Below are 17390 nucleotides of genomic sequence, written 5' to 3' on the forward strand. Positions count from 1 at the left end.
GTGTCACACCCTAGAATATAGTACTCATCATCATTTCACTACTATATCTGCAAAGTCCCATCTCTAGTCCCTGTCCTCAGCCAGCTAGATGAGTCCAGTCCAATCTTTCTACTTGACACATATTTCATTTATGAAAGGCATTTTGTAATGTTTCTGACAATGTACAAAAAGATATTTGTAATGTTAAAGAAGTATGTAACACAGTTTAATGGACAGAAATTGAAGGAATGACCCTTAAGATCAGTGACATCTCTGTTGTCACTTGCAACACAAGTATCACCTAATTATGTAAATGTATATTTGATCCAAAAATGAATCTTTTCTCTGCTGACAACTCGTGCTGAAGGGTTTGCATGATATTATACAGTTCTCATTTATATGACCTCAACTAGTGAGTCAAGAATAATTGTGATATTAGTACTTTTGCATGTATACAGTTGTTACAATTGTCTATTTTGTGTCCAATGATGAGAAGCTTCTCACCTATCATGGAGAACACAACTGTCGTTACAGTCACTGAGGCTAATGAAAAGACCAGGAGCTCAAGAAACATTTTAAACCTGCACTATCTTGTAAACAATTTCTCAGGAGGAGAATATAATGAGAAACCTGACATGAAAATCTTAAATTTAAAAAAACCTAGACCTGAAAATATCTATGACTAGTCTGGAGCAAAATAGAAATAAACAGAAATAATAAGTTAATTTGCATGCACCATAGAAACATTTACATTAGTCATCCAATTACTTGTGCTGATTCTCATATTATTCATTTTACAACAATCAAATTCTCCACAGCCAGCCATTAATATCTTCTTGCTTAGTCTCTTGGAAAGAGAACGGGTAAAGGGAGACAACAGCGGATTGTAATGTGGACTTGGATCAGTATGCACATTCAATTTTTGCTTTTGTTTATGATGCTTTAAATCTTAAGCTATATAATACTTTGTCACAACCATTACACAGTAACTTATATATTTGAAACTGGACTTCATTAAATATACAGTTATGCTTTTTTTCATATCAAAGATTTAGGCAGATGATATGGGCTACAGTACACATTCACTCTCAATTCACATTACAAAATCATTCATACATTCATACACAATTTGTTAAAATTTAAATTCTTAGCCATTTTTTTGAGTACCAACAAATTTCTGATACTTTGTTCAATCCAGAAACATTGGTTTGATGCAGGAGGTTAAATTAGTAATTCTTGATTAATTCATTATATTTCATTCCTAAACTCAATTTAATTTTCTGATAATGTACCTGCTAGAAATAATGCAATTCATGAAGATAGCTGGATCTGAAGAATTTAGAAGGAGAGTATCATATAGCTGTAGTCTGCATTATGAATCAGTTTTAGGGCAAATAATTTTGTTTTGGTTGAACAAATGTGGCTAAGTAGGCCACTGTTATATTAAGAGAAGTGCATAAAGTTTAGTACCATAAAACAAAGAAAATGAAGACTTCTAAATAAAGTATCACAGCCTACAACAAATTGCTGTATAGTGAAATATGACAAGATATTTGTTATAGTTAAGATTACTGTGTGTGAGGCCAGTGTTTTAAGGAATGGCAGTTTCTCTTTAGCTTAGATGAAGGTTTGCATTTACAATCTGAAAACATTTAGTATTCCATGTTGATTACTTTAGGCAGGGTGTTTTGAAAATAGTGTATTATCTGACTAAATTTATTTGAAAGTGAGAAAACTGATAACAAATGAAAGCAAAATTAAACCTTACATGTGAACATTTACATATTTGGATTAGGAAAAACTTCATCCTGCATGGCAGTGGGTGGATAAAACTGAAGTTATATTTTGAGTCAGTCTTAATTCCAATTGACATTGTTTGTCTGTTTTTCTGCTAGTCTTTCAATTCCTCACTGTTTCTTGAGTTTGTAATTAAATTTTATATAAACCTGTTGCACTTGATGGACTTATTAATTACTCGGAACAAGATGTCTCTTATAATATTCTATTTGACATATATCTTGCAGTTCAGTAAAGGAAAACTGATTTTTATTTTGATAGCCAAAATATTCAAATAAATTTAAATTAATCATTGTTTCCTATACACTTTGTTAAAGTGGTGACTGCTCTGCATTAGAGGAGGTAAATGATTCAGCAAATATCTATGCATATGCCATTATGTTCTTCGTGTGTGAACAGTGCAAGAGTAGAGAGAAGATAAAAATTGGTTTCTGCACTGCAGTAGAAACATTCCAATTCATTCAAATTTCTGAACTGTAACTGTTGTGAATCATACCTGTATACTGTTCTAAAATAACAGTGTATGTATAGACAGTAGTTACATTATGAAGCTTGTTTTGCAGAAATTCTATTAATGTATTATTTTCTTTAAATTATATAGATGGAAGTATGATCATTTAATTTTAAATGGTCCACATTGTAATTAGCATGAAGGTTTAGAGTACTTCACATCACAAGTAGAAGGGGGACATCAGTATGCAATGGAAGTATACATGTGTATGTGTGTTTATTTGTCTTACTTATTTCTTAGTTTATTTACAACACTTAATATGAAAGTTTACAATCTTTGAAGTATGGGAGGTTGATCCTAAATGTGAATTTTGATTTGGGTGGCAGCAGTTTCGATAATCTATCTTAATATACTTTTGGTGGCCTGATAAAAACATCAGTATGAGTCATAATGACCAGTCTCCCAAGCTTTGGGACCTTCAGAAAATTAAGTGAGGGTAATAAGCACTACACCATAATTTTAGGTCATTACATGTAGGTGGTCCGTATGTTAGCAGACAACTGCTTCCCACTGCAGATTTTATTCTAAATTACCATATATTGCAATTAAGACACCAAAGAGAAACAAAAGAAAATGGAATTAAATTTTCAAAAGCAGAAGACAGCATTATTTGAATTACTCCTTATTTGAACTGCATGTTTGTTAATAACGTTATTTTATGCTTTGTTGTAGGTTGAAGTGGGAAAAGACTGATTGATAAGTTATATCTTTGATTCATAGATGAATCAGCCTGTAAATATTAAAAATCTGAGGAACGTGAAGGGGACATGTCAAGAATGATGTACACAGTTAAAGACTTTGTTTTGTAATTTATCTGTGTAATGCAACCTTCACTGCCCAAACCAAAGAAAATACGCAGGGCAGTCAAAAAGTTCCCAGAATTTCCCTGCAGATGGTGACCGAGCAATAAGATAGCGCGCACACTGTTGTGGTGGGAAGCTCAGCATGTCTGCTTGCAGGCACAACAGGTCTGGACAGGTTTCAGTGTGCAGTGTCGTTACTGTTCTGTTTGAATTAGACTTGAGTGTTGGTCATTCGGCGCAATGTCGCAGTTCGAACAGCGTGCGAACATAAAGTTCATGTGCAAATTGGGAAAATCTTCTTCAGAGATGCTATCGGCCCTGCAGCAAGTTTACGGTGATACTGTGCTAAAGAAATCTGCAGTTTACGACTGATTTTCCCAGTTTAAGAATGGGCAGGAGACATTACAGGATGACCAGTGCAGCAGGATACCTTCGACATCCAGAACCAAAGAAATCATTGGAAAGTTGTGACAACTGATTCGATGTGATCGAAGAATGACCATTGCGGAGCTGGAGCAAGAAGTTGGTACTGCTACTGGCCATTTCTACGTGCAAGTTTTGCAGAGGTTGCACGATGTGGTTCGGGAGAAGCAGTGTGACAGGTGGCAGGGACAGTGGTTTCTGCATCACGATAACACACCAAGCCACACATCGCTTGTTGTGCAGCAATTCCTCGCCGAGAAAAACATTCCTGTCATCATTCTCATCATTCAACCACCGCACTCTCCGGATCTCGCTCTGAGTGACTTTCAGATGTTCCATACTCTGAAAATGGGCCTCAAGGGGACATGTTTCACAACCATGGAGGACATCAAATCGAATGTGATGGCTCAGCTCCAGAAGATTCCAAAAGAAGCCTTCCACCGCTGCTTCCAACAATCGCGGGATTGATGGAGCAAGTGCGTGTGCATGCAAGGTCCTACTTTGAAGGTGATTAGGTAAGCGTTGTCATATGTCCTACAATTAGAGTGCTATACCACCATTCCAGGAACTTTTTGACTGCCCCTCATATATACTTTCCATAAATCAGACTTTGAACAAATTTTAAGCAATAAATTATTGATAAATGTCAAGAAGGGACAAGAAGCTTACATTATACCTTATAATTTGAGTTTTCAGTGTAAATTAAATATTCCCACTCATTTCTAATGCTTGGCAAGGAATCAGTTCATTCAGCCTGTGTTAACCAGTACTGTATTCCTCTACCAACTGTCTTCACACATCTGTTGTGGCAGTTCTGTGCATTGTTCTTCTCTTGTTTGAAACACGTCCTGGTAACTTTCGTCCACCACAGTCACTAATATTCCTCTCTTCTGTCTATTTAGCCTCTTGACAAGGATTTACATACACTTGGAACTTCATTATTTTCGCTTCAGAAATATTTTCATTTCATTCTTATGTACCAACAACAAACCTTTCATTGTGTAGTTTAAGAAACTACAGAATATCTAAAATGACACTGATTTCAACATAAGCATAAGTTTATAAAAAGTGTGTTTCTTTCATGACTCTTAAATTTATGCAGAATCTGCTTCTCATAGCCATATTTTTAGGCAGGTTTCATATGACTTATTTATGGCATTTCAGCCTTGCATTTATTCATCCTCTTCAAGTCCTTCTCATGTGTGTCCTGAGAGTGCAACAGTTTATTTGCACTTGCGTGAACGATGTTGGAAGCGACGCATCCTCCTGTGCCACTCATCCTTCCATTCAATGACAATTGAACGCCGACTGACTGTCAGACCTGGATGATCACCTTCCTTTTCTTTACCCAATATCAGATAGGACCTGTAACAAGAACAAATATAATCAGAATGATACTTTCATACATAATTGTTGTAGCTGAAATAACTAACCAACAATATTCACTAACTTGGTCAAGAAATTCTCTACTGTTTCATGGTTCATTACCATATTCAGAAAAGCCTATACATGGATCCAGTCCTGAGCCAGAAGAGTCCAGTTCAACTACTCACATCATATTTTCTTAATCTCCATCTTATTAGTTAGTGAACCAATAGAAATCGGAAAAGGTAATTGCAGTCTACTAAATTCAGTGAATAATAAAGTACTAAGAATATTCCATCAGAATATAAGAGGATTGAGAAACAAAACAAATGAACTAATAAGCTCCATGAATTCAAATCTTCCACACATACTGTGCCTTACTGAACATCACATGAAACAGCTGGAATTAGAACATCTTCACTTAGAAAATTATAATTTAGGTGCTAGATACTGTAGGAAAACACTGGAGAAAGGAGGAGTGAGTATTTTTGTACACAAAAACCTAAAATTTACTAAAATAAATTTAGAAGATTATTGCAAAGACCAGGATCTGGAAGCATGTGCTCTAAAGTTAGACTCTCCTTTTTCAAATATTTGTATACTGACTTTATATAGAGCCCCATCTGGAAACTTCGATCACTTTATAAATAGATTAGAAACCATCCTAAATGTACTGCATAGTTCAAAAGTTGAATTTATAATTTGTGGTGATATAAATATAAACTATCTCATCGACAGTAATAGGAAACTAAATTTAGACTCTTTGTTATCATCTTACAATCTCTCCAGTACTGTTAACTTTCCCACAAGAGTTCAAAATAATTCTAGTTCAGCGATAGATAATATATTCATTGATAACTCAAAATTAAGAGACTATACTGTAGGACCCTTTATAAATGGCTTATCCGATCATGATGCTCAACTCATAGAAATAAATAATATTGACCTTCAGCCCAGTAATCAACAATATCAAACAGTAAGGAAAATCAACAAGCATACGATGGCAGATTTTGTCACAAAATTAAGTAATGAATCATGGGACAATGTATTTGACAGCAATAATATTGATTCTAAATTTAATTGCTTTCTGAACACATACTTGAGGATCTTTTATTCAAGCTTTCCCTTAAAAATAGTCAAAAATGAAAATAAAAACAAATCCACCTGGATAACAATTGGAATAAAAACTTCATGTAAACACAAAAGACAACTATATTTGGCCAGTAGGGACAGTAATGATCCAAGACTAAAAAGTCACTACAAAATGTACTGTAAAATTTTGTCAAAAGTCATTAAAGAAGCCAAACAGAATAACTATAACAGCCAAATTCTAAAATCAAACAATAAAATTAAAACCACCTGGGATATTGTGAAAGTTGAATCAGGAAAGAAATCTGTTAATGAAGACGTACAAAGTTTGAATATTGAAGGGAAGTCCACTAACAATCCACAAGCTATCGCAAGTGCATTTAATGAATATTTCCTTTCATTAGCTGAGAAAACATATTCCAATAACAACAACAACAACAACAACAATACTAATAATAATAATAATAATAATAATAATAATAATAATAATAATAATAATCCAATATACTATCTGTCTCGTGCCTTTAACAATTCATTTCCAAATATCAATCTCAAATTCTCAACAAGGAAGGAAATTGAAAACATTATTAAATCCCTTAAGCCCAAAAATTCACATGGATATGATGAAATCTCTACCAAATTACTTAAAGCAAGCTCTGTTTACATCAGTTCACCCTTGAATCATCTATGTAATAAATCTTTATCATCAGGTACTTTTCCTCAACGCTTAAAATACGCTGTAATGAAACCACTTTTTAAAAAAGGAGAGAGAAAATGCATCTCTAATTACAGACCAATATCCATATTGACTTCATTCTCAAAAGTCTTTGAAAAAGTTATGTATAATAGACTACTTGAACACTTAAATTCTAACAACATATTAGTCAAAGAGCAATTTGGATTTAGGAAAGACCTAACAACAGAAAAAGCAACCTATGAACTAACTAACGATATTTTAAGTGCTCTCAATGACAGATTAATTGTGGGAGGGATTTTCTGTGATCTAGCAAAAGCTTTCGATTGTGTTAATCATGATATCTTACTATCGAAATTAAATTTCTATGGAATAACTGGCAAAGCTAATGAATGGATCAAATCATACCTCAAAAACAGGTATCAAAGAGTTGAAATAAATAATAAAAACTCCAGTCATAATGCATTTTCAAACTGGGGAATTATAAAGCACGGTGTTCCACAAGGATCAATTTTAGGTCCCTTACTTTTTCTTCTCTACATAAATGATCTATCTAAAACCATCAACAATAAATCTAAACCAATTCTATATGCAGATGACACTAGTATAATATTTAAGAACTCTAAATTTGAAAACTTTAAAAATGACATAAATATTGTATTTGAAGCCTTAAACAGATGGTTCGAAGCCAATTTACTCTCATTAAATTTTGATAAAACCCATTACATATCATTCACAACTAAAAACAACCACCAAATTGATCTGGACATCAGTTATGCCAACAAATTAATCTGTAAAGTACTTGATACAAAATTCCTTGGAATACATGTAGACAGTACACTGTCTTGGAAAATACATATTGAACAAATTATACCTAAATTAAATGCAGCTTGCTATGCGATGAGATCAATTAAGCCTTTTATGTCACAGGAAACATTGAAGATGGTTTACCATGCCTACTTTCATTCTATTATGAACTATGGATTAATATTTTGGGGGAACTCTTCACATAGTGTAATAATTTTTAAAATACAAAAGAATATAATTAGAATCATTACAGGATGTAGAAGTAGAGATTCATGTAGAGAATTATTTAAGAAATTAAAAATTCTACCGCTTCAATCGCAATACATATTATCGCTTCTCCTATTTGTTGTTTACAACAAAGATAAATTCAAATTAAATTCTGATGTCTATAACATGAATACTAGACAAAAATATAACTTCCACCTACCCTCATCAACTTTATCAGTATATCAAAAAGGAGTCTACTTTACTGGCATAAAAGTGTTCAACAATCTGCCACAAAGTATTAAAAACTTGGGCAATGATACTAAAAAGTTTAAATCAGAGTTAAAGAATTATCTACATGCTCATTCCTTCTACTCTTTAGATGAATACTTCAATGTAAATAGAGAATGATGTAAAATTAAGTTATATTAATTTTTAAGCTAAAATTGCCTGTACTTATGCATGTAATCTTTTGACTTGTTCTGTATCCAAAGGCACTAACCTGCTTAGGATTTATAGAATGTAAATAAATTCAATTCAATTCAATTCAATTACTATCCTCCTATCTTTGCCTAGGTCTTCTAAGTGATCTTTTCCTTTCAAGTTTACCAGTCATAACTATGTACATATTGCACTTCGAATATGCAACAGTTCCTTTTATGTTTCTGTTACAGTAACATTCAAATGAATATGTGGAATATAAGTTATTTTCATTTTTCATACTGTAGGATATGAGAGGAATCTTCCTCCCCCCATAACAGAACTTTCATGATAATTGATTTTACACTTGATAATGGAGCAGATATAAAATATAAGAAAAGTGCATAGAGTTGAGTTCATAGGCACATCTTAAATGGTCACTTGTTAATATTGCGAACTTACATAACAATCCATTCGATACTGAATATTGTGATGGGCTATAGAGTCATTTGGAGCAAAACTGTTTGTGCTTGTTTTGCTAGGAACAATAAGGAAAAAATAATGTAAGTGCTCTTTTGAACCACTTGACCATACAACAGAAGACAATACATTAAAATAGATCTGTTTCTTTAAGTAGGGAGAGATAACAAAACTGTGAAATGGCCAATAAGTCTCATAATTTGGTAAGAGGAACTGGGACCCTTCTGAGTGGTGTATGAGGCAATAAATTATATGGGTCAAAGCAGTTCTTTTATTGAGGAGACAGAAGTTCCTACTGCTCAGTGGGGAACATTGAAACTGGGTATTAATAGTAAACAGCTTCACTCATCTACCTATTAAATTATTTCTTTTTAATACAGATACTGGCTACATGCTGGATGATAGAGGGGTCACAGTTTGAGTACCAGTAGGATCAAGAATTTTCTCAACATCATCCAGACCAGTTCTGGGGACTACATAGCCTTCTATGCAATGGGTACCACAGCCTCTTTTCCCAGGGGTAAAATGGCCGGGGCATGAAGCTGGCCACCACCTCCAGCTAGTGCTGAGGTCAAGAAAACGTGGCTGTATAAATCCACTCCCCCATACACCTTCATGGCTTAGTGCTGAATTAGTTAAGCACAGGGACAGCTCTACCCTTTTTACCTTTGGTGATTGCAGTCCACTCGGCAGCCCACAGCCACAAGACAGGGAGGTGATTGGTTCTTTGCATATCTAAGAACTCTTTTTCAACTAAACAGGTCATATAACATTGAATGATAGAATGACTGTGCAGAAGGAACTGAAAATGGTGTGGATGGAACCATTGAGGCCTACCTGAAGTGACTGAAGGCAGAGTACCTTGGGCAGAATATAAAACCCAGACCTCTAAAATACGTAGCAAGAGTATTAACTGTTCAGCCACAAAGACTGATTCAAAATTAGGAATGAATTTCGCATCTCATGAATGGCATGTCAAACAAGACAATAAATCTGCTAAGAATTCTGGATGTCAACTTTCTTTCAAATGCATAGTATATATGCCCTGCCGTGGTGACAGGGGGGCGTGTAGGTATCCCTCCTTGCCACCACACCTTACACTGTAAGGGGTTAACACAATAATACTAGCTTACCCTTAGCTAGGATTCTCCTGGTTCTGGACTTCCTTCGTTGCATACAGCTGCCACCATCTATTACATCTTAAGAAGGGGTGATGAAAGTACTAAGGGCCGGTGGTGCAGTACTTGAGCGTTCTCTTTTGGCTGGCCCTTTCATCACTGTCACCTCTTGTTATTGGCGTAGAGCGGGCGAGTCGGGTCTGACCCGCCTCTACCTATCGACTGTCACACCCTGTATTACACCTCTATGACAGGGGTGCATTTGATATCTCACCACTGTCCCCAATCATTATGTCTTAGTGACGGGGGTGGGTTACAACACACTAAATCACTTGGTCTGCCATTTCTCTTTGGCTAGTCCCTTCGCTACGTCAGTCAACCCTTCGTTGACTCGGCCTACCGCCGTTGCCATAAGTAATGCTTCAATGTAAGGGGTGAGTAAAACACAGTTACTCTTTCTCTACGTCAGCCACCTTGCGTTGGCCGATCCCCACTTCTGATATCACTTTGTTTTGCCTCAAACGGGGTGAGAAAATATTACTACTTTAGTCTGTCGCCACCCTTTCTGTTAGGATGTTCGCTGCATTCGGCTGCCGTCGACTGCCTGGGGTCAGTTCTAGCTTCGCTTTGGTAGGATCGCTCTGGATCGGTTGTGGACGGGTTGGTTTGGGGAAGTAAATCAAAACTCCCTGTGTACTTCCTACCCTAAGTACACTGATCTATTTACACTGTTATTTACAATAAAAGAATGCCGACGTCTGTCGGTTTACACTTTGTCTCGGGGCATGATACTTCTGACTCTGTTCAAGTCTCTCGCATGGTGCAGCAGGCTTGAGACTGTCACTTTCTTCATTGCTATTACTTGACATGCCATCCCTATCCTACCCTGGGTCCCTGATCTATTTACACTTTAATTTGTATTCTATTTACAGTAATAACAATACCGACTCTCGGTCGGGACTTACATAGTGTCTTTACCGCACCATGCTATGCTTCATCATAATCTCCCCTTCTTGGGTGTAGGACTTGAGTCTGTCTGTCTCTTTCTCTCCACTGTTTCGGCTCATTTCACAATTATCCACTATTCTATCATAAGACTTCCCCTTAAATTATTTTTCTCCTAAACCCATACATCTACAGCCTACGTCTGTAGATAGTAAGACCAACAGAGAAGTATAAAATAATAATTTTAAAATTTATGGATCCACTGCCTTGTATGGTGTCCATAAATAAAGGTTTCCACAAAAATAAACTTGTCACATATACCATAAAAATTTTGCAACATGGCCATGTTCATAATTGTTAACACCTGCAGAAATGAAGGTATGCTTGTACTCAACCTTCATACAAGATTTCACATGGTTCATTAATTAATGCCATGAACCCAAAGGCAGAGCTCAAATAGGAAAATTTTAACAACTGGGATGCTAAGAAAAAAATAATAATTTACATCTTTTTCTGCTACTTACTTTAATGATTGGTGGTTGTGTGATCATTGTACCTTATTGTTATGTTGCATTCACTTATTTGTTCACAATATATTTTGGCCACATACAGCCATCATCAGGCATATTAATTATATGATGTAAGGTGCTTCACTGTGTTTTGTTCACATTGAGATAAGCTTTAATTAAAATATCCCCATTAATAGTTAAAATCCAAATGTTATTTCTTGTAGGATGAAAACTTTTTGTATATCATCGCATATATCTCTTCTCAGAATACAATTGTGTTATCATTGTCTTAGTATTATCTCTTTGGTTCATTGTTTCATGAGGTGTCACATGAACAGTGAACATTCATAGAATTATGATGGGGTGAAAAATGAGTCAGTTAACAGTCACTTACTTGTTAGTCTTCACTTTAGGGCATTTGCAAGCTAAATCCTTCATGTGTACCCATAAGTAAGTGTTTCCCCTTCGCAGCCTTGAGTCTCGTGCGCGTTTGTACACTGATTGGACACTCATTGAGAACTTCACCCAGTCTTCTACTGTCTCGCGCTCCAGGACCTTGCCCAGAATGGCTGCAAGCAGGAAACATTATGCATCAGTCAGAACATGCAGAAGGTACAGTATTTTATTAAGCACATATTATTAAATTGACAAAACTATGAAGCTTATGCAATACATTAAACTCCCTCTTTCTGGTAACCAAGTATCCAATTTTCTCATTCAACCAGCAAAAATTTCAAAGAAAATTTACAATTTATATGAAGATTTTAAAAAGAGTAGCTCTGTTAGCTGCTACTAGTAGTGCTCTCTGTCACTCTCCCTCATACAGTTGCTATTACAGTACAGACTAGTCCAGTTCGTGGCTACATTACAGTATATCTGGAATATTTCAGCCATTAACCTGCTATGCCCTTGATTATGACTATCTTTTCTTCACTGCATGTTTAATATTGTACAGGCTTGTATATTAGATTGTACTGTATTGGGTTTCTATGGAAGTTTTTCTCATGCAACTAGAAGATTCATATAACCAGCATACTGCATTCTCTGTACATGATAGATGACCAGCAGTTGTCTGTACTTCATAGGTTCATAATGTCAGCACTGATGCCAATCCAAGATTTTCAGTTCAAGTGAAATTTTTGGGAAGACATCTATATGTATCATCTGGTCCAGTAACACAATGAATTTCAGCTGCCAAAAATAGGACATTAAAGATAACTTTCACTTGATTCTTGTAGAGAATTTCATAAGAGGCAACTGGACAAAGAAACATAACCTTTCCATGTGATATTCTAAACAATATTTTATGTAAAGAATTCCTCAAATGAAAATGAATCTGGGAATTTTGATTAATGGGAAGCAGAAGGGGGAGAGTGGTTAGGAAAATGAGGATGCTTTAAATATATTCAGAGAATCTAATAAATTATGAACAAACTGGAGGATTTATATAATGAAGTAATGTTGTATTGAATTTTTTTCATGTAAAAATCATTAAGAAGGAAAGTTAAATACCTAGTAAAATTTTATGGAGATTGAAGAAAGGAACTATTCAAAAATTAAATAAAAGACAATTAGGTTAAATTTTACAATAACCTTTGTCTTGTCTCAGCCAGAAGGACTACCTGTATTCATTTTTTTGTAGCAGAGTATTATGAGTGAGTCAGTATAGCAACTGGCTATGAGCTGGATGACTGAAGGGTCAGAGTTCGAGTCCTGGTAGGGTCTAGAATTTTCTCTTCTACATCATCCAGACCAGCTCGCATTCATCCAACCTCCTATCCAAATGGTACCAAGAGCTCTTTCCCTGGGGGTAAAACGTCCGGGGGGTGAAGCTGACCACTCATCTCCAAATAGTGTCGAGGTCAAGAAAATGTGGATCTGTACATCCACTCTCCCATATGTCTTCATGACATAATGCTTAATTAGTTAAGGACAGGGATAAATTTACCCTTTTATATGCATACTAGCAATTTGTACTGATGATTGCAGTTAGACTGCTGACAATTCCTGGTGTCTGCACATGCTTCAGAGGGAAGTTTCTTGGAGTACAAGTATAACGTATCCCGGACACTGGGAGACAAAGGCAGCAGTAAATTACTCAAACGTTTTGTACATTATTGGTTTTATCACATATAAGCAGACATAATATGCAGAAGCAAAGAGTCCCTTAGCAGACTCGAAGTGGCGCAAAAAATAAATGTATACGAAACGATAAATGAAGCTGTAAATAAATCCACTGAGTACTTTATGCAGACATTTCCAGAATGGAAGTATAGAAATGTTAAGGACGAAAAGTAGATGGATGGTAGAAATTATATTAAGATAAAAAAGCAGTATGACTGGATAATGGAGTGGGAATAAATTGTGTGATGCAAAAGGAAGTGAATCGAATAAGCGCCAGATCCTCGAGAGAGGAACAAATACTGAAGTCTAATACAGTTAAGCCTACCGGTAAATGTGACTTTTGAAGTGGTTTAGTGAACTTCAGTACCCGAAATAATACATATTCTCGTTCTTGGGGAGGGTGGAGTTAAAACGTCAAACTTTTCTTCTTTCTTGAACACAAGATGAGCATGAACTATACAGAAAAAGAGAACTAGCTGGCGTCTCTTATACTGCATATATTTCGTTGTATTGAAATGACATTTAAAACGGGTTACCAGCATACCTATGAAAGTAGTATTTTCTGGGATGTGACGCCATGTAATCTGGTAATTTATAGATGTTTTGGAGAAACATACTGCCTCCATCTACAGCGTCGAATTGGAAACAAGCAGCAAATCGAGTACCGTTCTCAAAATGGCCATAAACCCCTACCAAATTTCACGGCGTTACAACTCACAAGATAGAATTCTTCATAGACCCCGCCCCGACAGTCTCAAATCTCACAGATTTCAGTTTTTCACTTATTTTCTTCCTTCCTTCAACATTTATGGATTAGAGCACTTGGTCTGTTCCAGTAAGACTCCTTGGGCGGGGGATCGGCCGTCGCAACGCATCTCCCCAAACACGCAACATACAGCGAAAAATGAGTTCATGTCCCTAGTTGGATTCTAACCCACGAACCCGGTGTCCGAGCGGCCGAAGACATCACACGCCTTAGCGCTGCCAATGTGAATGGAAATTCTAAGGTACACTTACGTGTATAGCGATGAGTAGAACTGTTTGGCCTTGGCCGTTCTGCTGTTCATTGGACAATGTTTTATGTACCAATAACGACAGTGACATCCGTCCAAAAATCGTGCCGATGTTCCCATCTTGCACAGTACACAAGGATGGAACTTTTTAAGGGCCTCTGTTTCTCTTCGTTGGTGGATAGTGCTTCACAGACTCACTGACTTTGGCCGATCGGGTTGCCATAGCGGTAACGCTGTAGACTCGTCTTGGGAAGGTCCTTGCACGGAATTTCCGTCAGGACGTCGAGTGTCCTGACTGAGGGTTTTTCTGGTTGTCCTCGGTACGTTCAGTTATATGTCGGGGTATTACCTCGCTTATGCCAAGACCGATGCTTTCTAAATCATTTCCAATTCATGAATCATCATACCATTCGATGCCATATAATCTCGGCAGTGACAGCGCCGTGAAATAACCCACTAAAAAAATCCGTGATTTTAGTTCGCATGCGAATTATACCGGCCGAGTGACCGTCGCTTGTCGGCGAAGTTAGTGCCAACTTTAGCGAATAGAGGGTGTCGCGTGGTCAGCGCAACGAATCCCCACGGCCGTTAATTTCGGTTTTCTAGACCAGAGCCGCTCTTTCCTTGGAATAGCTCCTCATGAGGCTGAATGGGTCCAGTTCCCGACCCACTACTTCTCAGAAAATCTGGTAGCGCCGGGAATCGAACCCGGACCTCTGGATCTGTAGCCATGAACTCTGACCACTAGACCATAGAGGCGGTCCGTGAAATAACCCACAACAGAGTAATTGTTTTTAGCTCAGTAGAATTATTTATTGTTCAGATATGTTCGTGAAATATATTTTATTATCCGGTTAGTGAACCGTATCGTAAGAAATCACGTTCCGTTCTTGCACGTGTGCTTTATGCACGTGAAGGATTACGGATGAAAGTGGGATGAACGTAGTAAAACGGATGATACAGTTACAGAATGGAAAGTGAGGAAGAAAAACGACGTTGAGTCGAGGGGATAGGAAAATTGGTATGAACCGTCTGATGCAAGGGGATAGCCCCGCGGGAATGCTTAAAAAAAGAAGACCTGACGAAAGACACAGAAAACACAAAGATTCACGTACAAACAAATGAAATTGCTACTAGGGGGACTATATAAAGAAATGAGTGATTTCGTGTTGTTGTGAGGCGAGAGAAAGGAAGTCAGTCGACGCTACCACTCAGCGAGAGCCATCTAGCGTCTCGTGGGGGAAACTTGCCTCTTACACGAGTTCACTCATCGGCTTGACAAGGTGTTAACTTATATCCGCACCGCGACGCTCAATGTCTGACACGACAAATTGTTAGTTGTGTCAACCGCAAGACATTTCGCTATTTTGCGTCAGGGTTATGCTAGGGAATTTCACAGTTCAGTGCAGTAGTGGGACACACATCCCAAAATGAAGTGCGTACCATTCCAATGGGTGTATTCCACGTGACTCTACAGCATGATCAAATGAAAAAAAAAAAATTAAACTCATACTCAGAATGCTACTTGTTTTGTTCCACTAACCAACTCCACTGAGCGCACTCTTTCTTTAGAATAATCGCTCAGGTAGTCAATAACCGCCCCCCCCCAACTTCTATGGAATGTTCTTTAACATGTTCATAACAGCCTTCACTGAGCTCTTTCCCCAAGTCAAAGCAATTGCACTCCCTCACGCACTGTTGCTTTAATATATCTCTCTGTCTGTCTATCTATCTACGGCTCTACAGCCCTTTGTTGGGCCTTGGCCGCCTTTTCTGTTTCTTGATCTTTTTACACAGTCGGTAGGACTCCTTTCAAGGAGGATCATCCCATCGCAACGTCGCTACCTGCAAACAGGTTAGCACAAACACATAATAAACGTCCAGAGACATCCATGCCTCAAGTGGGATACGAACCTACGTTTGATCGGGTGAAGATAGTTCATGCCTTAGACTGCGCTGCCACTGTGATGTTGCTTTAATATACACTTAATATTAGCTTCCCATCTACGAGATAATACGTAAATACCACGCCATGAACAATTACAGGGGAGTGGATATATAGCTCCATCATTCCTGACTTCAGCAATAAATGGAGCAATCCAAAAGAACAATTAATGTGTTTCCAAAATAAGAAGTTTAGTGGATTAATCGGTTAAGACCAGTGCCCGAATCAGGTAGTCTGCGCATGCGCTGGATCGGAGGGTATGTGGGAGGGAAGACCGGAAATGAAAGTACAAGACGAACTTACCCAAGCAAGCAGAAGCAGAGTACTCTGTTCGAAATATCTGTGAACTTCTATCGGGCTACACGGTGCCACATTTCAGAAGCTATCGCAATGAAAATTTATAACTTCATAACTTTCGATAAAACTGTTCTGCCATGAAAATGAGAGGCTAGGAACGAGTCCTGAGTCAGCTCTATTCCGGTTCTGGCTTCTGGCATTCTATAAGATTGTTTAACAGTAATATGAACTGTAAAACTGAATCAGGTTCCAGATACTGAAAATAGTTTTCATCTTTTCTTATCATTTTCAGTTTGTTACAGTTCTCTAGTTTTAACTCTATGACTTTCCTGTGACGTCAGCCATGTGTGTGTGTGTGTGTCAGACTTGGAATGCATCCGGAACAAAACTCTAAAACTAGACTTTAAATTGTATGGCCTTTGTGTTGTAATGCCATGTAATCTTGCGGCTACCGACATTTCAAAGAAATAGGCTACATCCATCTTCAGGGTTGAAACGTTAAAGTTGAGGAATTGGCTTAGTTATTATACAGTGCGTACAATCAAGTGCGCGCCGCGGCTGCAATTTGCCGTGAGTCATACCACCGCAGAACGGATGCAACTCCTCCCCGCGACTGCAGTGCTCCTACGCCGATGGTTGCATAATCGGAACCCGAGGTTGCATTAAACAGTCAGTCTTTGTCTTGCTGTGGAAGTGGAGTGGAATGTTTACAGCTGTCGACAGACGGTGGAAATGAAGTTCACTATTAAACAGCGTGTGTTTATTGTCGAAACTATTGCAAGGAAAAACATTTACAGAAAATTCGCACGTAGGTTTCGTCAGAAATATCCTGACTCGCCAGTTCCCACAAAGTCGTGTGTAAACAGG

The 17390-nt window shown here is 37.4% G+C and overlaps 1 protein-coding gene across 1 annotated transcript in view; it reads right to left on the reverse strand.

The window, feature by feature from the left end:
- Positions 1–3724: 3724 nt before the first annotated feature.
- The window catches only part of LOC111863691 (netrin-3), a 425919-nt gene continuing 412253 nt past the window's right edge, over positions 3725–17390 (reverse strand). Inside the window, exons 6-7 of the mRNA XM_023850223.2 lie at positions 11539–11713; positions 3725–4878 (exon numbers count right to left, since the gene is read on the reverse strand). Coding sequence (XP_023705991.1) covers positions 4737–4878; positions 11539–11713 — 317 coding nt within the window. The 3' untranslated portion in view covers positions 3725–4736. The remainder of the gene's footprint in view (positions 4879–11538; positions 11714–17390) is intronic.

This window comes from Cryptotermes secundus, unplaced genomic scaffold, assembly GCF_002891405.2.
Source record: "Cryptotermes secundus unplaced genomic scaffold, Csec_1.0 scaffold369, whole genome shotgun sequence".
Taxonomy (NCBI): Eukaryota; Metazoa; Arthropoda; class Insecta; order Blattodea; family Kalotermitidae; genus Cryptotermes; species Cryptotermes secundus.